The 22637-nt window shown below is 43.9% G+C and overlaps 2 protein-coding genes across 5 annotated transcripts; one reads left to right on the top strand and one right to left on the bottom strand.

Moving 5' to 3' along the window:
• Positions 1 to 1549: 1549 nt before the first annotated feature.
• SIRT3 (sirtuin 3) lies at positions 1550 to 10626 on the bottom strand. 4 transcript variants are annotated; one of them, XM_082191599.1, is made up of 8 exons: positions 10537 to 10626; positions 7649 to 7832; positions 7087 to 7269; positions 5593 to 5825; positions 5326 to 5426; positions 4910 to 5071; positions 3350 to 3559; positions 1550 to 2390 (listed from the first exon to the last, which is right to left on the bottom strand). In XM_082191599.1, the coding sequence occupies exons 1-8, from the start codon at positions 10610 to 10612 to the stop codon at positions 2175 to 2177; spliced, it is 1365 nt and encodes a 454-aa protein (XP_082047725.1). In that variant the 5' UTR covers positions 10613 to 10626; the 3' UTR covers positions 1550 to 2174. The 4 variants fall into 4 exon arrangements, 3 of the variants coding, with proteins under 3 accessions (XP_082047725.1, XP_082047726.1, XP_082047727.1); XM_082191600.1 differs by having other exon boundaries at positions 1550 to 2314; XM_082191601.1 differs by lacking the exon at positions 10537 to 10626 and having other exon boundaries at positions 7087 to 7228; positions 7649 to 7773.
• Positions 10627 to 11885: 1259 nt separating this feature from the next.
• On the top strand, positions 11886 to 22171 carry PSMD13 (proteasome 26S subunit, non-ATPase 13). Its single transcript, XM_082191662.1, has 13 exons — positions 11886 to 12099; positions 12582 to 12660; positions 15959 to 15993; positions 16128 to 16183; positions 16804 to 16847; positions 17263 to 17349; positions 18763 to 18934; positions 19248 to 19327; positions 19413 to 19538; positions 20077 to 20139; positions 20393 to 20473; positions 20770 to 20886; positions 21367 to 22171. The coding sequence occupies exons 1-13, from the start codon at positions 12005 to 12007 to the stop codon at positions 21460 to 21462; spliced, it is 1131 nt and encodes a 376-aa protein (XP_082047788.1). The 5' UTR covers positions 11886 to 12004; the 3' UTR covers positions 21463 to 22171.
• Positions 22172 to 22637: the final 466 nt, after the last annotated feature.

Below are 22637 nucleotides of genomic sequence, written 5' to 3'. Positions count from 1 at the left end.
TTTGAAAATGTTGGAAACTTTGGGTTATCTCCACAAACTAACACTGAGTATAATTATGACTCTTCTGCATACCCCATCCTCCTAATATATAGTTAAAAGGTTATTAATCACTTACATTTCAACACAATGAAACTAATTGGTCTGCACATCAGACCAAAGGTCTGCCTAGTATCCTGTTTCCCAGAGTGATCATCAGGCACTTGCAGGAAGCCCACAACCAAGCCTTCCCCTGTTGCTCATGTAGCCATCATGCCTTATGGCCATTGATATTCCTTTTGTCTTCCTTGTCATTAAAATAAAATTGTTTGGGGTCATTAAAACAAAGCTTATGAAGAACTCCAAAACGACTCTCCAAATTGAATGAAAGGGCAAAAGCAATTCAGTGGAAGCAAGTGTAAAATGATGTATATCGAGACCAAAAAGTCAAATTGACTTCATGTGTATGCTCATGGGTTCTAAACTGACAGTGACCAGGAACGCCTTGGTGTTGTAGTGTATGGCTCCATGGAAGATGCTGCTCCACTGTGCTGCAGCTGTGAAAAAGGCAAATTCCATGTTAGGGAGCATTAGGAAAGGAGCTGAAAATAAAACTGCTGTTATACAAATCTTGGGTGCAACAACATTTGAAATACTGTGTACTGTACTGTTCTGGTTGCCTCACCTCAAAAACAATATTGTAGAGTTGGAAAAGGTTTAGAAAAAGGCAACCAATATGATGGATTGGTTACATTCCTTCGCATGTAAGGAAATGTTGCAGCATTTTTAGTTCGGCGAAAAGGGAAGTAAGAGGTGACAGTATATAGCAAACACACACACACACACACACACACACACACACACACACACACTTCAGAAGGGTTGGTGATTCAAATGTCTCATTTGAATGGCTTATCCTAAATTCAAGAGCTTTCCAATCCAATATTTGAATCACACATTCATATAAACAAATCTGTTAGCACATTCAAATTATCAGAAGCTCTGCAAAAACGGCCTTGCTGAAAATAGAGCTTGAGGGCGGGGGATCCAGCCTCTGAGGTTGATTGTAATTGGAGAGAAATAAGTAGAGTTCTTCAAATTGGGGGAGCAAACTAGTCACAATTCCTAAAAGCAAAGGGTAATCCTTGGCTTACATGGTTATTGGATGGCACAACCACAAAGTTAATATTAAGCTACACACACTTGACATGTACAAAGTGGTGTTTGCATCTTCATGGTGATTTAAAGTTCATAAAGTAGCAGTACTAGATTTAATAGGTTCCACAATTTCAATGTTAATTCAGGGTAACACTACAAATAACACTGTTCTAACCACCCCGAGCTTCCTTTCATCTCTTTGTCAACAATTACATATTGAAAGAAGAAACCCAGAAGCCCAGCATCTCTTTTAAACAGATAAAAGCCTGTCATTCAAAGATGCTGAATAACACCCAGAAAAATGTCAGACAATTGTGTGAATGATGCCCACAATACTTTTTCCCCCATTAAATGAATTAAAGGACAGAAAATACAAGTTTAGAATTTAAATACTGAGAAATCTGCAGACAGAATATTGAGAGACTGCTGAAACATGCTTTTATTTTGACTAATTATTGCCACTCAATAAGTGTTCATTCAAGTTCAAACAGCAGCTTCACTACACTTTTCATTGTTGTCATTTCTTGCTAGAATTGTAGTTACACACCCCTTATCTTTTCATGTTACATAAATGATACACTGCATATTAATACATCAAATTATTTTAGAATAGCAGCTTTCAGATTGATCTTCACAGAAGCTACAGCAGAAGACACACTGACTGAACAGCCAAACTTCTAAGCTTAGTTATGAAAGCTGGCCTAATCCAAATTCTTTCACAAGTTGGTACAATGTCAGATTCACCATAACTGTGATGAATGCTATTGCAGCTAAGGCTACTAGTGCAACACCACAAGATCTGTGATGGTTTAGAAAACATTTGAAGAGTTTGTTTGGAGAAACAGCTTAAGAGGTGAAGTTTAATGGGAAGTAGCAGCTGTAATGTACATCTTCATCTTCCACCCTGGTATCTAGAGCCTCTTATGCAAAAGCAAATTCACAACCTGCCATTTGATCATCATCTCCCAAGATCCTTCAGAGGACATCCATGTGCAACTAGACTCTCTGAATGATTTTTAGTTTTTCTAACCTACTGGGTGCTAGCACAATGGAGAGCATATTTTCCTCCAGTTCTCTGCTCTTATTGCTGTAACCTTTGGCTGCAGCGAACAGTCCTTTAGGAGGTAAACATCATTTCCAACAGCAGGGGTCAGATTTCCTATTTGTCTTTTGCATCCAGCTAAAAATAGAAAGAACATTATTTGTCTATGAAGCTTGCTTGTTCCAAAGTCCATCCGTTCAACAGCTGATACTGACTAAAGTGCAAAAGCAACAACACAGAGAAGGAAATGATTTGTTTACAGTTAAATGAAAGCACATCACTGTTGAGTTGTAAGAATACAACAAATACATAGGAAAATGTCATTAATTCTATCGTCACAGAATCACAGAACTATAGAGTTGGAAGGGACTCATCTAGTCCATTGTTTTTTTTGGGGGGGCATTCATTTGATTTGTTCTTATTTTGTATTTTTATGCTGTTTACCTCCCCGAGATCTTTGAATGAAGGGTAGTATACAAATTTAATCATAATCAAATAGTACAATCCCTTGAAATTCATGACAGACAGCCATCCAACCTCTGCTTAAAAACCTCCAATGAAGGAGTCCACCGCCTTCCGAGGGAGCCCCCTTCCACTGTCAAACAGCTCTTGCAGTTAAAAAGGTCTTCCTGATGTTTACTAAGAATCTCCTTTCATGTAACTTGAAACCTTTTGTTTGGGTCCTACCCTCCAGAGCAGGAGAAAAAAACTCCCTCAACCATTCCTCATGAGGTTTGGTCTCCAGACCCTTGATCATCTTGGTCACCCTTCTCTGCACATGTTCCAGCTTGTCAATATCCTTTTTAAATTGTGGCACCCAGAACTGGACACAGTGCCCAAGTGTGGTCTGACCAAGACAGAATAGAGTGATATCATTGCTTCCCTTGATCTGTACATCATACTTCTGTTAATGCAGCCTAGAATAGCATTAGCTTTTTTGCTGCTGTATCACACTGTTGATTCATGTTAAACTTGTGGTCTACCAAGACATCTAGAACCTTTTCACATGTACTACTGGTATGCCAGATACCCCCCATCTTGTACAGGTCATATTATGTCAAGACAGGTGATTAACTGCTGTTTTCAGAACTCCTGCAATGTTTGTACTCATGAGAGATTCTGCAAGTGAAATGGGGTTAGAGAATAAAAGCCTTTCAACTCGAACTTTCATACCTTTTCTTTTTCCTTCTTCATTAATTCTTGCAACTCCTCCTTCCAGCCCAACAGTTCCACTACTTTTTCTACTCCAATGATGACGTCTCCCAGTTCAGCCACGTCACTGTGCTGTGGCTGATAAGCGAATGGTCCCACCAATTCCCGATTGATCAGCACACGTGGAACAGAGCTACGAATTGCATAAACCAGACTGGCAAATGGCTCCACCTAAAATCCAAACAACAAAAGGAAAAGGCTGCATATTCTGTTCCAAAGTGAAAGTCACAGCTCAAAAGAAATTCATAACACCTTGAGATCTATTGATCTATCGAACAACTGTAATAAAGCACCCAAATACTGGTTAATGAAGAGGGCTATATGGTAGTGTAAATGAGAACCTGCTAACAAAAAGGAAATATATTACCTATTGGACAGTGGTTCTGCTAAATGCCCACTCAAAGCAATTCAAACTTAAGATTATTTCAGGTTATTCTTTCAACAAGTCAGGTAGGTAGGTTAGCAATATTATTCCTAAGTGAAAGAGTATAGCTGAGGCTTGTAAGAAAATGACTTGCTCACGGCCATCCAGTGAGTTTGTATCTAATCTAATATTTTAACCAAAGTCTTCCTATTTCAGGGTGCATACCCTTGGCCATGGGTAGGCAAACTAAGACCCAGGGGCCGGATTCGGCACAATTGCCTTCTAAATCCGGCCCGCAGGCGGTCAGGGAATCAGCATGTTTTTACATGAGTAGAATGTGCGCTTTTATTTAAAATGCATCTCTGGGTTATTTGTGGGGGCTGCTTGCTGTTTTTACATGAGTAGAATGTGTCCTTTTATTTAAAATGCATCTCTGGGTTATTTGTGAGGCATAGGAATTTGTTCATTCCCCCCCCCCCCAAAAAAACACAGTCCAGCCCCCTACAAGGTCTGAAGGACAGTGGACCGGCCCCCTGCTGAAAAAGTTTGCTGACCCCTGCCCTTGGCCATACACTGTACCAGCTATTCATCCTCAATTAATGCAGAACATTTGAACAGCAGCTAAGGAAATCTACATGCTTCTTATTTAGGAAATGGGGTGTACTGATTCATCATTGATCCCTACAGTACAGGTGATTTGAGTCCATATTGCTCTCCCTTTCCCCTGCTAACACAGTTGCTGATGGAGGCAATGTGCATGTTAAGATTTCTATTGTGTGTGCTGGGATAATGTCAAAGAGGAAAAACTGCTTGCATTTCCAATATTCCTGACTTTATACACAACAATATTTAGTGAAGACTGTCTTGTCATATGTCATATTTACTTCTGCTCTGCCACTGAGAGACAACAACTCTGATTCTGCCTCTCCCTACATCACTAGATACACAAAATCATTTCTTCGATTTTGGCAATCTATGCTTCCCGAGCTATTTATAAATCCTTCTTACACATTTCCCAAGATGCACTTGACTTTGTTGATCCCTGAATTGCCACCCTCGCTTTCCCTTTGGATCCGCATTGCTTTCCAGAGTCCCCGAACCACTCTGTCTCAATACCCCAGCTTTCATTCTCTTCCCATGTTCATGATAGCGCAGACCTCAAGGGAGGTTCCGATGACAAAGAGCAGGTCTGCCATAGGAAAATCTGTCACGTGCAAGAAGAACCGATGAGGGAGCTCCTCTCCAAAAAAAACAATGTCAGGTTTGATCATTCCAGTACACACAGGGCACTTGGGGATCTTGTCAGCCATCACATCCTCCTATAATGATAACACAGAAAGCAGGATATGAGTCCACAATCAGGCAGTATAAGCCACACATTACATCACTTGAAATTACAAGGGACACTTTCCATTGGTACTATTAACTGAACACCCCAAGCATTAATGAAAGTAAAAGCAAACCTGTGAACCCCGCAAAACAAGATTCTTGGTCCCTAAGCCAAACATAACCAGCACCCTTTGGAGTATGCTTGATATTCCTGGAGTGGTGTATCTGCTGTGCTGTCACTTACCCTGAAGTCTTCACCAGGGTATGACCTTCGACAGACAGTGCATGTAGCAGAAGCAAATGTACCATGAGCCTCAACTAGTTTATCTGGAGGAATCCCAGCAACTAGAACACAAAACTCAGAGTTAAGGTCAATTCAGCCCAAACGTTCCATCAACGCAAAGGAAGTGGAGAATACTCTCCCAGCCATCCAAAGGTTTGCTGCAGTATCTCTAACATTAGCCTAGATTTTTATTTCTTAGATCCAAATTGAGGGGATGGGGAGACGTACCTCTCTCCAGCCCATCAATGTTCTGTGTGTACAGACGCAGAAGGAGCCCTTTGTCAAGTAGAAGTCGGAGAAAGTAATGAGCATAGTTGGGCCTGTAATTGCCAGGGTATAACTCCTTGGCCAATGTAAAGAAAGGCTTAGGATTGTGGAAAAAGTAATTAAGCTCAAATATGGCTTCTGGATAAGGAATATTATACTGCTGGAGATTACTGTAGAGGCCACTCCCAGGGGACCTGTGGAGACAAGAGGGGAAGAAAACTACAGAACATGCCAGGAAACCAAGCCATTGCAAAGGTTTTTCATGTGCTGGTATACCCCTATTAGAAGTAAATTCACATATGAGGAAACACAGTTTAGGAATATTTTATCACAAGTTTGTCAAGAAGACATACCACCAAAGTGGCCTATCAGTTTATATGTGAACAGTTTATGGTGAACAGGAAGGAGAATTCAGCAGTGGAGGCCTCTCTCAAGAAGCAATGGCGCTTTTAGGATGGGAGGAGACCCTGTGACAATGATACCAGAAAATGAGAAGGAGGGTAGCTGAGAGCATGCCTGGTAAGAGAACTTCAAACAGGGTAAGGGTGTTTTGATTTGATATAGTAGCATATTGTTTCACTCTTTACCAGCATAGCAGGATCAAACAAGCAAATGAGAACTACAGCAAAATGTGACACTTCCCTGAGACCAAAGATCTTTACATAAATACTCAGATTAAACATGCCTTCCTTCTCTGAAAAAAGAAATGTGCTGAAAGTTCAAAGCAGAAGATGATTGCGCAGGACACTGGCTGGCACTGCATAAAGCCACCCAAAACATACCTCTCTAATCCCCAATAGTGGTTTTTCACTTTACTGCCTTATTTTTTGAAAAGAAAACTGTTAAAAGTTTCTTTTTTAAAAAATAAGGCAATGGCTGAATGGTTATAGGCATAAGTGTTCACAAAATGCTTTCAAAAATTAAATAAAGGCAGCTGACAAGCCACATGAAGGAGGGGGAGGTGCGTGACTGGTGAAATAGCATTCTGTTCACAAATGCGGGTCTGTCACTTCATGCACAACACCTGGTGTATTTGCTCTGGATTCTGTTGCTATCCGTTTTTGAACATAGGTTGCAATCCATAAAAGGGGAAATTTTGGATGCAAGAAAATCAAATTAAATAGTTAAAGGACCTATTGTGGCATCCTCCATGTAGCATAAAACCAGATGGCACTTTATTTAGCATTAAGGGACTATACCATTAATGAACCTTGTTTGGCGCAATGTTGGGATAGGAAAAAAAGTTACACCTACAGTACCAGCCTCTTCATTCAATTCCAAAAAAAGAGCCTGGTTCACTCTTACTGCCTGTGCCCTGCTTCTTGAAGCTGCTCCATCTATGACTGGACAGTGTGGTGGCTGCTGAAGAGTTTCCGCAAGGTGGAGACTTTGCAGAGTAGGGAAAATGTCTGTACAGTCCAGAGAGCAAGGCCTTGACAGCAGTTTGAGTGTTACCTGAAATCGGGGATACCACTAGGAGTGCTGAGCCCTGCTCCAGTCATCACCACGACTCTCTTGCATTCTTTCTTCTGAATTAGTTCTGCCACATCCTTCAGGGTGAGCTGCTCCTTTTGACCATCATTTCTTCCTCTTCCACCTCCAAAGAATACCATTAGAGCAGTGGATAATGAAAAGGGCCTGCCAGCAACATATGCAACGGGTTACAAAGAAACACATTCGAATGCCATTCACCAGAACGAGATTACTGGGAGAAAACTCCCTCAGTTCATATTAGCAGTGAATTGGCATTGTTTTTAACAATGTGGCTTTACTCGTCCTGTGTCTGGTGTCATATGACTTAAAGTGCGCTCTCAACACTTCCTTTGCTTGAATTCTAAAATAACTGAAGCCACAGCTGCAAAGGAAGAACCAGGAGTGCACTTTAAGTCAAGGAGATTCTTATATTCTTATGGGATAAGGTAGAGAAACACAAATAAATACAAGCGTCTCAAGCACGTTTTGTGAAGGAAGGTGGAAGAATTCAAAGTCAAAATGAGCAGGAGAAAGGATATCATACCTCACTCCATAGGTACTTGCAATCTTTTCTATTCTGCTTTCTGGAGTTCTTTGAAAGAAAAGATTTCTATTTGGAAAGACGAAGGTGGGTTTCAGTGAAGTTAGGAGCAGTTTTCTGCAGGCCATAGAACCAGAAAAATTCCCATAATAATGTTGCTGGGAACATATCCAGCAATTCCTCCATCCTATAAAACATAACAACCATTTTCAAATGCAGGGCTTGTAATAGTTGGTTATATGAAATTTCACTGAGGAATAGAAAACCCATTTAACAGTGCAATCCCAACGATGTCTACTAAGAAGTCCTATTAAATTTAATGAGGCTTACTCACAAGTAAGGGACGCGGGTGGCGCTGTGGGTAAAAGCCTCAGCGCCTAGGGCTTGCTGATCGAAAGGTCGGCGGTTCGAATCCCCGCGGCGGGGTGCGCTCCCGCTACTCGGTCCCAGCGCCTGCCAACCTAGCAGTTCGAAAGCACCCCCAGGTGCAAGTAGATAAATAGGTACCGCTTACCAGCGGGAAGGTAAACGGCGTTCCGTGTGCTGCGCTGGCTCGCCAGATGCAGCTTTGTCACGCTGGCCACGTGACCCGGAAGTGTCTCCGGACAGCGCTGGCCCCCGGCCTCTTGAGTGAGATGGGCGCACAAACCCCAGAGTCTGTCAAGACTGGCCCGTTCGGGCAGGGGTACCTTTACCTTTACTCACAAGTAAAGTGGGAGCAATAGGATTAACCCTAATTTAGTTAATTAAACATTTATTTTGAGGTAGGGAATCTTCACTTCATAATCCAGGTGTGGCCCACAGGATCGCCCCTTTAGCTTGCCAGTCTTTTCCCAGATCCAGATCCATCTACTTAGCCCCCTTCCCCCCCACCCTCGCCCCCACTGCTGAGCTGTAATATTCAATCCGTGAAGTAGCCCGGGGAGAACAGATCATAGTGAGGGGAGGAAAACCTCCCACTGCCCTGTGCTGCTCAGCTTACTGAAAATTACTGCTCAGTAGTGGGGAAGAGGGAACATGGCTGAGTCCTGCTGCTGAGCTGCCCATGAGCTGAGCTGAGCAGTTCTTCCTTCATGGGCAGTGTGGTGCATTTTTATCCTGGACAGTGAGAAAAGGAGTCCCTTTTACACTGTGCAGCACAAAAGTTAACTGAGCGGCTTCGGAAGGAAGAGATTACTTTCTTCCCCCATTGGCAGTTCCTGGGCTAAGCATGGAGAAAGGGAGTCCCTTTCTCAGCATGTAGCACAGAAGCCATGCAAGCAGAACGTGGCGCTCTTCAGAGGTTGTTGAACTATGACTCTGATGCTTCCTGATCACTTACCAACCTGTCTGCTGAAGAGAGGGCACTATACTGGCGGCCTGATACAGCGTGTATATGTGCACGTGTTATGTACAGTGGTACCTCGGTTTAAGAACAGTCCTGTTTACGAACGATTCGGCTTATGAACTCCACAAAACCGGAAGTAGTGTCGCGGTTTGTGAACATTACCTCGGTCTAAGAACGGAATCCGAATGGTGGAAAGGCACTGGCAGCGGGAGGCCTCAATAGGGAAAGCACACCTCGGTTTAAGAATGGACTTCCGGAACGGATTAAGTTCGTAAACCAAGGTACCACTGTATGTAGGTTTGTGAATGGGATGTGAGTGTCTATGTATGCTTTGACCCTGCCTTCTTTTGGCCTTGGACCGAAACACTACAGGTGTATAGCCTTGACTACTCCTCCCCCCGCAAATGGAGCCCTGGAGAATGGGAAAGGTTCCCCAGCCTTGTATTATATATGAGAGTTTAGAGTTGAAGAAGAAGAAGAGTTTGGATTTGATATCCCGCCTTTCACTCCCCTTCAGGAGTCTCAAAGCGGCTAACATTCTCCTTTCCCTTCCTCCCCCACAACAAACACTCTGTGAGGTGAGTGGGGCTGAGAGACTTCACAGAAGTGTGACTGGCCCAAGGTCACCCAGCAGCTGCATGTGGAGGAGCGGAGACGCGAACCCGGTTACCCAGATTACGTGACTACCGCTCTTAACCACTACACCACACTGGCTCTCTTAGAGTTTTGGATTTTATATCCCGCTTTATCACTACCCGAAGGAGTCTCAAAGCGGCTAACATTCTCCTTTCCCTTCCTTCCCCACAACAAACACCCTGTGAGGTGAGTGGTGCTGAGAGACTTCAGAGAAGTGGGACTAGCCCAAGGTCACCCAGCAGCTGCATGTGGAGGAGCGGGGAATCGAACCCAGTTCACCAGATTACGAGACTACCGCCCTTAACCACTACACCACACTGACTATATGACTAGTATTTGCCAAAGAACATAAATTATTATTAAGTATCTCCTCATGCAGTTGTATAGACAAAGCAACGGGGTTTTGCTCCAAAGGAGACTCACACTTTATGCAACAAAAGGGGATAAAGGGGGATACACTGCAAAAGTCTGAGATTACATTTTACTGCACTTCCTTCATATGGCTCCTCGGAGGATGTGAGAGTTATAAACCATTTTGCAGGCTAAAAGTGTTCTACAGACAGATAGATGTAAAAAATTACCTACTCTAAATTGGTTCATAGAGGAAACACCTTAGCTCAGTGGTAGACTGTATGTTTTCCATGCACAATGTCCCCGGCATCTCTAGTTATCTCAGGTAGCAGGGCCAAGGCCTCTGTCCACTTGAGAACTTGGAGAGCAGTTGTCTGTCAGAGTACTCAGCCAACAGTCTGATGCACTGTAAGAATCCTTCCAATATTCAACTTTCCTATTTATACTAAACATTCCAACAATCTCCCTGAGTACCTGTAAGCTTTTCCATTCCAGGTCTTAGCTCTCCTAACTCTTCCAAAATCTGATATGCCCCTTCCAGTTCATTCATATTCTTCTGTATTAGACTGTTACTTACCCATTGGTCTCTGAAAACTTTCAGCACAAAGTGCATGCCTTCCTGCAGAGACTCTGTAATATAATTTCCAGTTCATTTCCCTCCAGCCGCCTAGTCCTGCGCCAGAGAAAGAAAAATCAAGAGGTTTCTATGTCTTCTGCGTTCTTCCCTTTATTAATGGCTCTACACATGCAGGGGGGCAGGAGGCTGGTATTACTCTGTATCTCGCCAGTTTCCTGTTTGGGTTGTATTTGTGGTCTGAAGGTTACAGAAGATCTGGAGTGGAGCAGTAGGGCAAAGCACCACTCTTGTTTGCTTTCAGTGATCTTGAGCCTGAAAGAACAGCTGAAAAGCTCTTTACCTTAATGTTCCTAAAAGAAGAGCCTAGATCCGCTCATGCTAAAAATCTTAAGGTCCCCACCACCCTTGCAGTAGCTATTTGGAGATGAATTGCACCACCATTTAAGGCATTATGCTACAAAACTGCTTGTTACAAAGTACTGCTCTGAACTGGCAATAGCTTTTTTCTTTGCAGTAGGTTCTGCTGGGTGTAATCTCGTTCACAGTGGCTTTTTTTATAAGGCGTCACTGGTCTCCGACTGCCGTAATTGCCCAAGAAGCACAGCTCTGTGTTTCACTCATTTTAAGGCAAGGCCCACTTCAGACACACATCCCCATCCAGGATATTATTCTTTTTAGCATTTTCGAAACCAATATACAGCAATGAGTGCAACAACTTTGTTCTTTGCGTCGCAAGATGCCACTTACAGCAAAGGAACCCGCACCTCCCTCAGTTCTAAGATTGGGCAGAAAGGGACGGAGGGGCCAAAAACGGGAGAGCGACGCTTCCCTGCCCAAACCTCCGTCCGACGGTGGCGATGCACCTGAGCAAAGGGAGCAAAAGGAACCCGAGGGGCCGTGTCCAGGTCACTTATGGCCGGCGCGGAGGGGCCCTAGCGGCTCTCCCCCAGCCCGACCGGGGGGGGGACGACAGCAGAGCCTGGGAAACATGTTCTCTGCCGCCGACAGGTATAGCGAGGCGGTGGCGGCAATGTTTTATTTCACGAAGCTGCGACACTAGACGTCCTCCTCGTGGCGCGAGGCGGTGGCGAGTGACGTCAGCATCCCCCCCACGTCACGCGCGGAGGCGGGCCGCCATGGCAACCGGCACCCAACGACTGCAGGGGGCGCCCGAGACAAGTTCGCCGGCTCGCTCGCGAAGCGGAGGCCGTTGCCATGGCGACCAGCGGGCCTGCCCGCCCTCCCCCGGAACTCTCGCCCTTCCTCCCCCCCCCCCCAGCGCGTGGGGCGAGATCGAGAAGCAATGCTGCGCAAAGCAAGGCCAATACGGTACCCGGCGTGCTCCGCGCCGAAGGTGCCGGAAGTGAGTGTGCATTTCCGGCGGCAGGGTGGCCCGGCCTCCTGCTCCTGCTCCTGAGGGTGAAGTGCTCTCTCTGTCTCCCGCTGCTTCCCCGGTCCCGGCCTCGCCATGAAGGACGTGCCGGGTTTCCTGCAGCAGAGCCAAAGCTCGGGGCCCGGCCAGGCCGCCGTGTGGCACCGTCTGGAGGAGCTCTACAACAAGAAGTGAGGCGGGGGGGGGCGGCTGGGGGAGCCTGCGGGAGGTGGGGAAGGGGCGCTCTGCCGTTGACTCGGGGGGGGGTCTCCTGCTCTTGAAGGCCAACCCCCCCCCCCCGGTTCAGGAAGCTGGTGCATCGGGCCTCGCTCCCGAGATGTGTGAGCAGGCTGCTTGCCTTAGGAAAATGGTGGATAGGCACGCGTCGCTTGCCTTGGGCCAAGGTGGCATAAGCACAACAGGGTCGGAAGTGTGAAGCACTCGGCCGTCTCCATTGAGGCTCTGCGCTGGCCTGGTTGCCAAAACGTGTGTGTGTGTGTGTGTGTGTGTCGTGCAAGGGCTTGTATTCATATAACTCGTGTTTGATTTGGGTAAATACACCGTTGCTGTGGTCTCCTGGCTGCTGCTGTACTCTTCCCTTGCTCTCCCTCATTTTGTAAAATTGACAGCCTGTCCTTTGCCATTTCCATTGTCATGTGTGTGTGTTTTACAGACTCTGGCACCAGCTGACTCTTCAGGTTCTGGACTTTGTGCAAGACCCCTGCTTTGCCCAAGGAGATGGACTCATCAAGGTAATATCCCAAGCCCTAACCTTTGTCATAGAGATGGTGATGGGTTGCATTATTTGTATTCTAATTCACAAGATTCTTGGAATTACCATAAATAAGAAAAATTAAAATTAAGAGTAGTGTAAATGTTTACCCCCGGCTTCTTGTGAATACAAACGTTGCCAATAATGAGGCATTTAGGGGAACTCCACTGAACACATCAGTTCCAGGGCTTTGTAGCTTATGTCCTAATTTTTTTGCTTTGTAAATTCTGTTGACTTCTGTATCACTTTTTTGGCATTTGGGATCACATTTTTATTCTTTCCAGGAGCCAAAGGGTGCATTTTGTAAATACTGTATAATGCTGGTACTCTAAATACATGATGCAAAATGGTATGAGATGACATTGCAATGATAAACTGCCAGATTAAATCATTGGTGGGGAACCTCTGCTCCCAGGCCTAGTTATGCCTACCAGTCCTCTGAATTTTGACCACCAGGCCATTTTTGGCACAAACAACACCCACCTGTCAGTCATCTGACACCATATGACATCAGGCGTGGATAATCTATTACCTCCAGTCTAAGTGCTGTTTGTCAAGACCGGAAATAAGGGATCTCCTTTCTTAGTGCTAAGCATTATAGTGCTAAAATCAGAAATAAGCCCAAGCGTATATAAAAAAAAGGTACCAGCGGCAAATATAAGTCTGTGCCTACTCTGATGGTTTGAAGTTTGAATCACCTGGTGTCATATTACATTGGGTGATTGACAGGTGGGTAGCCCCACCCACCTGTCAAAATGGCAGGAGAAGGATGTACCAGTTCTGGATCCAGCCAACCCTGTATTATAGAAAATACTAAATGAATGAAGGCTTGCTTTAAAGGAGGACAACATGACAGACAGTTGTATGAAAAACAAGAAAGATTGAAGGAACTGGATATGTTTGGTCTGGAAAAGAAGATTGAGAGGGGATATAGTAGTTGTAAGGGACCCAAAAGTCATGTAGCCCAACCCCTTGCAATGCAAAAATCTCAGCTAACGCATCCGTGATAGATGGTCATCCAACCTCTGCTTACAAACCTCCAAGGAGGCAGAGTCCACCACATGATAGCACTGTTGAAATAGAGCATGGGTGTCAAACCCAAGGCCCGCGGTCCAAATCCAGCCCGCCAGACCTCGTCATGTGGCCCATGTAGCTGCCGCCGGCCGCCAGCCTTCACCTTTTATTCTCGCTTTTTTCCCTTTTTTTTTTTTTTGACACAAGAAAGTTTACATGGTGCGGCTCCCTACTCGCCTCCCCCTGTCGCTCTTAAGGACGTGGCTGCTTCTTCAAATGTCCCTGCGTCTCTCAACTTGCGCCTTCGTCGTCGGGGGCCGAAGCGAGGCAGGCAGCTGGCTTCTCTCTCCCGCTCACTGCTCAAAAAGAGCAAGCGGAAGGTCAGGTCTCTCCGTGCCGCGGAGGGGGAGTCTTTCTCCTCGGAGAAACTTTTTTATTCCAGCCTTGGATCTTCTCCGGGGATGCTGGATCCCGGCGTGCAAACTCGCCCTGCGGGAGGCGTCCTCTTCTCCTCCACGCTGGATTTCACCAGCCCGGGGCTTCCCTTCCTCTTCATTTCACCTCCCTCTCCATCTTTGCACAGCCAGCCTTTCCAGGACCAACGATGCCCGTGATCAAGTTGTTCTTTGGGAATATGGGGTGGCTGGTGGGGGGGTGTGAGTGGGAGAGAGAGAGAGGCGCGCGCACACACTCCAAACACCCTTAAAATAAATGTAAAGTGGGGGTGGCGATGATGATGGCTGTGATGGGAGGGGGCTGTGTTCCCTGGCACCCCCTCCACTCCCCGCCCCCCACCGCCGCCTTCCTCCTCCTCCTCTTGCAATTTCGTGGCAAGCCAAGCGAGGAAGGCGATCTGGCGCCCGGCTCTCTATCTCAGCTCCACAAGTTGGACTCCGCGTCTGCACAGCGGTGCTGGGCGGTTCTCCCCGCCTTCCGGCACATGTCAGTCCCGCTGGCACATTCCTGGGAGGAGATCGGACGCGGCTTCTTGCAGCCCTTCCATCACTCGGTCACACAATTGGGCGGCTCGCTCTCCGCCCTGCCAGCAGCTCCGCCTTGATCTCTCCCTCCCGCCTCAGGGAAGGAAAGGAAGAAGCCGGAGATCCAGTTGCAGGCAGCGTGCTCGCGCTCTTTCGCCTTTTGCACTATGCAATGGCACCCCGAGATGGGGAGGGGCCAGGGGAATTAGCCAAGGAAAATGAGAGTGCACAAGGCATGTTGATGCTTTCCTGTCAGAGCGCTCTCTCTCGCGCTCTGTCTCTCTCTCTCTCTCTCTCTCTCACACACACACACACACACACACACACACATTTTATTTACAGCCCCATGCCGTGTATGTTTACTCAGAAGCCAGCCTCACTTTCTTCGACAGGAGTTTCAAGTAAATGCACATAGGATTGCAGCAATCGCCTCATTAGGGCTCATTCTTTGTAACAACTTTGTTTCCTAGTTCTGCTGGATCTCTCAGCGGCCTTTGATACAATCGACCATAACATCCTTCTGGACTGTCTACATTATTACAAAAAACAGTAATAATTGAATGCAGTCACAATAATTTATGATAATAAAGAGTGGACACATAGTCCTACAGATACAACCGGCCCTTTGAGGGTGACCAAACTGCTGATGCGGCCCCCGATGAATTTGAGTTTGACACCCCTGAAATAGAGGCTCTTACATAGAAATGATCACATACTTGTTATACCTAGAGGGCAGGACTGACTGGTTTCAGTTACAGAAGGATAGATTTCAGTTCAATATTAGGATAAAATGTTTTACTGGTAAGAGCAGGGTTGGTGTTGCCAGCCTTCATGTCACATAATTTGCGGACATCTTTGTAGCACAGAGTTGTTCTGCTAATTGGCCTGGTGCCAGAAGCCAGCTCGCTGTAGATCAGGTCCTTAGGGATCCTGCCATCTTCCATTCTGTGGACATGAGCAAGCCAGCGTACCTAAGCTAAACCATAGCTTAGTGTAAATGCATGAGCTCTTGGAGAGAGATCACATCTGCCTTGCTCTTTCTCTGGCCTACTGGCATGTTGTCCAAACCTGAGTTTTGATGTTTCTCACTCCAGACGAGGCATGAGCTGTAACAAAGGTGTTATGGCCTACTGCTGACCAGGTGCTTAATATTGATTGCAAGGAATTCCATGCACGCTAATCAAACTGTAAGATAGTGTCCTAGATATACTAATGATCAACTTGACTTGTTAACCAAAACACACTTGTACTGCTAAACTTACTACCTCTTTCTTTGATTTACAGCTTTATGAGAACTTTATCAGTGAGTTTGAACACAGGTAAAGATTTTAAAATACTTAAAATTTAGGAAATACCTTCCATTTTAAGATCAATATTTTAATTCTAAAGTTCATTATTAAACTTAATCGCTATTAAAACTTCAGTTGTTCATGTTACCATCTCTTTATTTCAGGGTGAACCCTTTGTCCCTTGTAGAAATAATTCTTCATGTAGTGCGGCAGATGACAGGTAAAACATCTTCATTTTATCATAGCTATCTTTCCTTATGAACTGGTTCGGGGGGGGGGGATCTGAGGCCAACAATAAGACCTTTAGGAAAGTAACAAGGGATTGAACTAAGTCTTGGAGAAAGGGAATTATTTACATTTCAGTCTTTGTGGACACTAGCCATTAATACTCCTTAACTTTGCTATAAGGTCAGCAGAGATGTATTAATGCAGAATTTGAGAATCTAGGGGTTTGACAGTCTGAAGGCCTCTTTTGGTGCTGGTTTCTCCTTGGGACTGATCCAAGGAAGTATCTGGGAGCTGGCTTTTGGCTTGCACAATCACTCCCCCTCAGTGTAGAGAGAAATGGAATGATCAAACAGGAGATCTCATGTTACTTTGAACACGAGCTCTCCTCTGACTTTGGGACATTAAATCAGGAGATCCTTGAAACCAGAAGTCTGAGCAAAAATTTTGTCATTGTTTCTCGGAACGAAGGGAGGAAGCATGCCTTGAAGCTCTCTACTCCTCTCCCCAAGGACAATATCATCCAGGCAGGTCCTCAATTCTAAAACTTTTGTGATAGGATCCAATAAGAGGTTATGTGAATCTTAATGTAATTGCTTGCTTGTACCTCCTTAGATCCTAATGTAGCTCTTACTTTTCTGGAAAAGACCCGAGAAAAGGTAAGTATGATATATGACAGATACTTTATATAGTACTTTGATCCACTTGCATGGAATTGTTTTCAATGCAGTTACTAGTTTTTATTCATTGCTGTAGCCTACTGATGTTTTTATCACTCGTTTTAAAGGAGTGTAGACTTAAAACTGTTGATTTAAAATAAGCAATTATAGGTTTTATGTTACAATTTCTGTATGCTATCTTTTGTCCTAAAAGGCACAATATAAATTAATAACACATCTACTGAACTGGCCAACAAGCTATGCTTCATTGCCAGTAAGAAAATGATCAAGGATAGTTATACAGTCAGATTTGGAAAAACTGCTAACTACTTACGCTCTCTTTGGCAGACACTAGTTTCATTGCTATTTGAAACAATAGCTGTTTTATTACGTTCATTTTGTATTGTGGCTGCAGGTGAAAAGCAGTGATGAAGCCGTGATTCTATGTAAAACTGCCATTGGAGCTCTGAAATTAAACATTGGTGATCTACAAGTCACAAAGGTGAGACAAAATACATATTTTCTTGTTCATAATAACAAAACCTTTTTTGAATTTGCTTTATTGGACGGCTCTTGCATTTTTGTGCAGCCCTTAGCTTTTAGTAGCTATCTTCTAACATAGGAGAGGGCAGACTTCAGGCCCTTATAGGTACTCTGAAAAGCCATTAGCTGTAGTCAGGTGCAAAAGACATAAACTTAGAATTGAAGGACATTTTGTGTTTGAGCAGGTGCTGATCAGCATGATTTGTTTTGGGTACCAGAACTGAGCTGAGTTTGTTCTCTTTTCATGCAAAAATCCATTCCTGATTACCCCCAAGCATTCTTCATTGTTGCAGGGGGAGAGGCATTTTGTTGCCATTGTTAAACAATTGAGAGTCAGAAATCTTTGCCATTGTACTGGACATCAGGCAATATTGTGGACCTACTTCTCCCCAGTACTGGATGTGTGGAGAAGACTAAATTCTATCTGCTTCTTGTGTTCCACTTTGTGTTACTGGAAATGCAATACAGTGGTACCTCTAGTTACAAACTTAATTCATTCTTAACCTGAAACTCTTCTTAACTAGAGGCGTGCTTTAGCTAATGGGGTCGCTGCGCCACCAGCACACGATTTCCATTCTCATCCTGGGGCAAAGTTCTCAACTCAAGGTAACTCTTCCAAGTTAGCGGAGTTTGTAACCTGAACCATTTGTAACCCGAGACGTTTGTAACTCAGGTACCACTGTACAGTGCAATTTAAATAATCAAAAGTGTTGTTGGTATTTCTGATAAAATACTGTATTGAGTTTTTTTAAATAAGATGCTGAGTATGCAGTAACAGTATTTGTGCCTTTGACAAGTGGCATTATTATTTCCATTCTGATGGCCAGAGATCACTTTTGATTTGATTTATTTTACTGGTATAATCCAGTAACATAATCCATGGCCCATTACAAACTGTTCACAAAAGTCTCAAATAAACATCTTGCAATGTATTCATACTTTGTACAAATGAAAGCTATTTATCAGTTTGCCACAAGCAAAGGATGGGGGGTTTCAAACCTGTAAACATCTGTTTAGAAACTTGTTTTGGCAATTAACAAGGTTATTAAATTTATATAATGGAGGTTGTTTCATTTTTTTATAAACCACAATTAGGAGCTGTAGTGTTCAAGCAGACAAGGATATACAGTTGTGGATTTGTTTCTTCAGCAGAGTTGAGACTTCAGCAGGTCAAGTCCTACTACCAGCAGAAATAAAATAACAAATATGTTCTGATCCTTAATGTGATCACGCCATTCTTTGGAGTTGTGTGTTTTTCTCTCTTCAAATATTGCTTATAGTTGTTAGGCAAAGTATTGTAACATGCTTTTGTGTGTATGTATATAAAATACATGTGGATTTTAAGGATTGGTATCACCTTTTTTCCCTTTAGGAGACCATTGAGGATGTTGAAGAGATGCTGAATAATCTTCCTGGTGTGACATCTGTTCACAGCCGTTTCTATGATCTCTCCAGCAAGTATTACCAGACAATTGGGAATCATGCCTCTTATTATAAGGATGCATTAAGGTTCCTGGGCTGTATAGATGTCAAAGATCTCCCAGGTAATGCTCTTTTCTTCCCATATTGAACAAAATGCATTTGTTTGTGCTGTGGAGACCTGTATCAAATGGATTTAATTTACTGTGCAGAGAGGGAAATAAAAATTATCCTCAAGATTATTGTTGTTGGAACCTGGAGTTTCAGGAAAATAGGCCTAAGACAAATAATTTATTGTACCTTTGTGTATAGAATGCTCACATTTTTATTGAACGTAGGAGAATATATGTACTCTGTGTGTGTGTGTGTGTGTGTGTGTACTAAAATGGGGTGTGGTCTCTCAGACTGTTGCTTGACCCAGATCATTCTTCTTTTCAGTGGCAGACCAGCAGGAGAGAGCCTTTACTTTAGGGTTAGCAGGACTCCTTGGGGAAGGAGTCTATAACTTTGGGGAACTGGTAAGTAGAACTTAATTGGTGAAAATGTTCAGGAACCAGAAGTTAGCTACTATATCTCAATGTCCTACTTTATTTCCATCCTCAGCTTATGCACCCAGTGCTGGAGTCTTTGAGGAACACTGACAGGCAATGGTTGATTGACACGCTTTATGCCTTCAATAGTGGCAATGTGGAAAAATTCCAGGCTTTGAAGTCAGCATGGGGGCAGCAGGTAGGTGGCTGGTTTGACTGATTAAATAAGTACTTCCTCTTTGACTTGCTAGCGGAAAGTAAAGCATACGCACTTCTGAAAACAGCTGGTATAGATTCAGAGTCTTAAACAAAAACCCTTGGGGCAACAGGACAGAGTTCCCCCATTAACTGTTTTAGAGTACTTAAGCCTTGGGACACGGGCCAGTTCAGGAAGGATCTGCCGCAGAGAAGGTCTAAATAACTCCAAAGCATCCCACTTCAATTTAAAATCCATGCTCTGAAACAGATGCATTGCCTGATGTCTTGAACTGTGTAGTAGCATTCATTTTCTCACTCCCATAGAGGAGATGTTGGTTTAATCAGTCTTAGCGGTTGCATTTAGAAATTAAACACTTCTGTTGAACAATTTACAATGATAGGTCTAAGGCTGTGGTTTCATGACACAAGACACATGAAAAGATGAGCGCTTTCTGTGTGTTGCATGCATCTTGTTAAATAAAAGAAAACACAGTAAGATTTTTGGAGTAACTAAGGTTCTCATCTGTCATGTCTTACAGCCAGACTTGGCTGCAAATGAAACTCTTCTTCTACAGAAGATCCAGCTGCTGTGCCTCATGGAGGTAAGTCTAGCAATTCTAAATTATATAATCTGGTCCTTCCCTGTAGTGGTTTCCACTTGGGGCAGAAGTTTTTATTTGTATTGAAATGTAAGATACAGTATATTGCTATTGAAGATCTAGTCCACCTTTCAAATAATGTCTTGCACAGAGGCAAACAAAGCTGGGGAAATCAGGCTTTCTGATCACTGTGTTGGGAACTTCTTTTTTCACGTAAGCCCAGGTTAGTTTTAACTTTAGTTTTACTTGACTGCAGATGACCTTCACCCGACCAGCTAACCACAGGCAACTCACTTTTGAAGAGATTGCTAAAAGTGCCAAAGTCACTGTAAATGAGGTGAGTTGCATTTGCAGTTCTTTATGAGGGAACCAAATGTTCTAGGACCCTGTGTCATTCCATTTTCAAAGACATTTTCATTTCAGATAATCCCTGTTAAAATCGATGCAATTAAATTTCCAGACAGGCATTTACAGCAGCCATGATCTTGGACATTTTCCTTTCTCTGTTTGTTAAATCCCTCTTTTTGAATTGTAGCAAGTACTCAGACTGGTAGGTTGCAGTGATTTTTGTGGAAACAAGTGGATATGTTTCTCAAAAGCCAGTAATGGACTCTTGGTTTTCTTTTCCTGCAGGTGGAGCTGCTAGTGATGAAAGCCCTGTCAGTGGGTTTGGTGAAAGGCAGTATTGATGAAGTGGATAAGAAAGTTCACATGACATGGGTCCAACCACGGGTGCTGGATTTACAACAGGTAATCACTGTTGCTGAAATCTCAGTGCAACACTCTCCTTTTAAAGCATGGCATGGAATCTTAGTAAAAAACAGCTTTCTGAGGAGAAAGGGTGTGGTTTCTTTGATTAATCACACTGCACTTATATGTTTTCCTTTATTTCAGTGCAGAAACAGCTTTATACGGTCACATGTTGAATTTATGACACATTGAATAATTGACTTAATTCAGTTTTCTTCACAATGCTTACTTTGTTTCTGGCACCTTTGAATTTCCCTATCAAAACGTCTTGTCATTAAGACAGACCAATAAGACACACCACTCGGAGATTGCAGTTTATCTTTTCTCTAAAACAGGATTTTAATGTAGTCTGTTGCAAGAGACATTCTAATGCAGAGTGGTTAAATTTTTTATCTTTCATGGCCCTTATTTTGTCTTTATGTATTCATTGTGTATCCGTTGAGTCCAAGTTCCTAAAGTGCTTGTGGGTTTATTTCCTAGATAAAGGGCATGAAAGACCGCCTGGAGTTCTGGTGCACAGATGTGAAGAGCATGGAGATGTTGGTGGAGCACCAAGCCCACGATATCCTGACATAGAGGACTTTGCACTGGCTGAGGGAATGTCTTGTACTGTTGCTGAAACTGGCAGTGCCCTGACCACTGACTCTGTACTGAATTCTATTAACAGGGGGGCTAGGGGAGGAGGGAAAGAACTACTTTTCTGATGCTTGTACAGAGGACTAAGTGGCCTTTGCTGTGTAACCCTTTGGTGCTTGGAGTCGGGAATTCCCTCCTACGTGCTAAGCCATTTGATTAGCATTCTCCTTGGGAGCTCCCATCCTGCTGCCACCAAAGGCAATAAGGACTCCTTCATGGTGGATTAATCGGTCTTGGTGTGAGGCTGCCGCAATGGAGGATGTTTGGGGCTTATGGGCTAAAGGGTGGAGATCACTAGCTCCGCAGTGGGATGGCAGCAGGACTTCCATTGTGCATTTAGGGTGTAAGAAGGAAGGGCCATCTTCAGTCATTGGGCATTTCAGACGGACGTGGGGGGAGAGCATGACCTTTCTCCCTGCCAGTCCAAAGGCAGCATAAATGAGAACAAATGCCTCTTTCCCCTAGTCTCCCTCTGTTTTGCAGTAGAGGAAACTGCTCAAACCCCATCAATGAGTTTTCCAAGAATAAAATCATAAATTTAATGGATTTGTTTTTATACTCTCCTTGGGTTTGCTCTTGTCTTTTATGAACGTTTTATCCTGAAGTGTGATGCAGTCAAATAACTGCTGGAATAAACTTCTCTGCCTTCCCTCTTGCGCAGTTCTGTTGGTATGCTTTACACTGAGTCTTGAATTGAGCAGCAGTCCTATTATAAGAAGCCAAAACCAGAGTTAGCAGCTTACTTGTGCCCTTCAGAGATCAGTGGATTTTAAATAATAATACTACTAATCACATGTCTATGGAAGGCATGATTTCGATGTTAGTATTGCTCTCAGTCTTAGAACAGTAATGGGTGACTTTGGACTTGATCTTGAAAGGGGCTCTGTTCTCCAATTTTTGAATACATACGGAATCTATTTTAAAAAGCTTTTAGCTTTCCGTGACAATTTTTCAGCTTCATGTTTGAAGGTGAAATGGGCATCTAATGACAAAGGCTTCTCTGGTACGGCTTTTATGGTGCCCAGTTGGCATTCATCCACAATAGGGTGCTCACCAATGTTAAAGGTTATCTTGAAAAGCATCCTTTTCACTGTGACTTTCACCTTGGACATGTT

The sequence above is a fragment of the Podarcis vaucheri genome (assembly GCF_965113315.1).
Source record: "Podarcis vaucheri genome assembly, chromosome: 1".
Lineage (NCBI taxonomy): Eukaryota > Metazoa > Chordata > Lepidosauria > Squamata > Lacertidae > Podarcis > Podarcis vaucheri.
Note: the sequence above shows the minus strand (reverse complement) of the source record. Positions and strands in the feature narration are given on the sequence as shown.

Excerpts from the sequence above, each read along its gene's own strand:
- SIRT3 (XM_082191599.1), bottom strand. The coding sequence starts at position 10,612 with ATGAACTGGAAATTATATTACAGAGTCTCTGCAGGAAGGCATGCACTT. Across the intron at positions 3,560-4,909 it reads TCATCGGAACCTCCCTTGAG|GTGGAGCCATTTGCCAGTCT; the intron begins GTCTGCGCTATC and ends TTTGGATTTTAG. Across the intron at positions 2,391-3,349 it reads TGAAGAAGGAAAAAGAAAAG|TCAGTATCAGCTGTTGAACG; the intron begins GTATGAAAGTTC and ends TTTGCACTTTAG.
- PSMD13 (XM_082191662.1), top strand. The coding sequence starts at position 12,005 with ATGAAGGACGTGCCGGGTTTCCTGCAGCAGAGCCAAAGCTCGGGGCCC. Across the intron at positions 12,100-12,581 it reads GAGGAGCTCTACAACAAGAA|ACTCTGGCACCAGCTGACTC; the intron begins GTGAGGCGGGGG and ends TGTGTTTTACAG. Across the intron at positions 17,350-18,762 it reads GTGATCTACAAGTCACAAAG|GAGACCATTGAGGATGTTGA; the intron begins GTGAGACAAAAT and ends TTTTCCCTTTAG.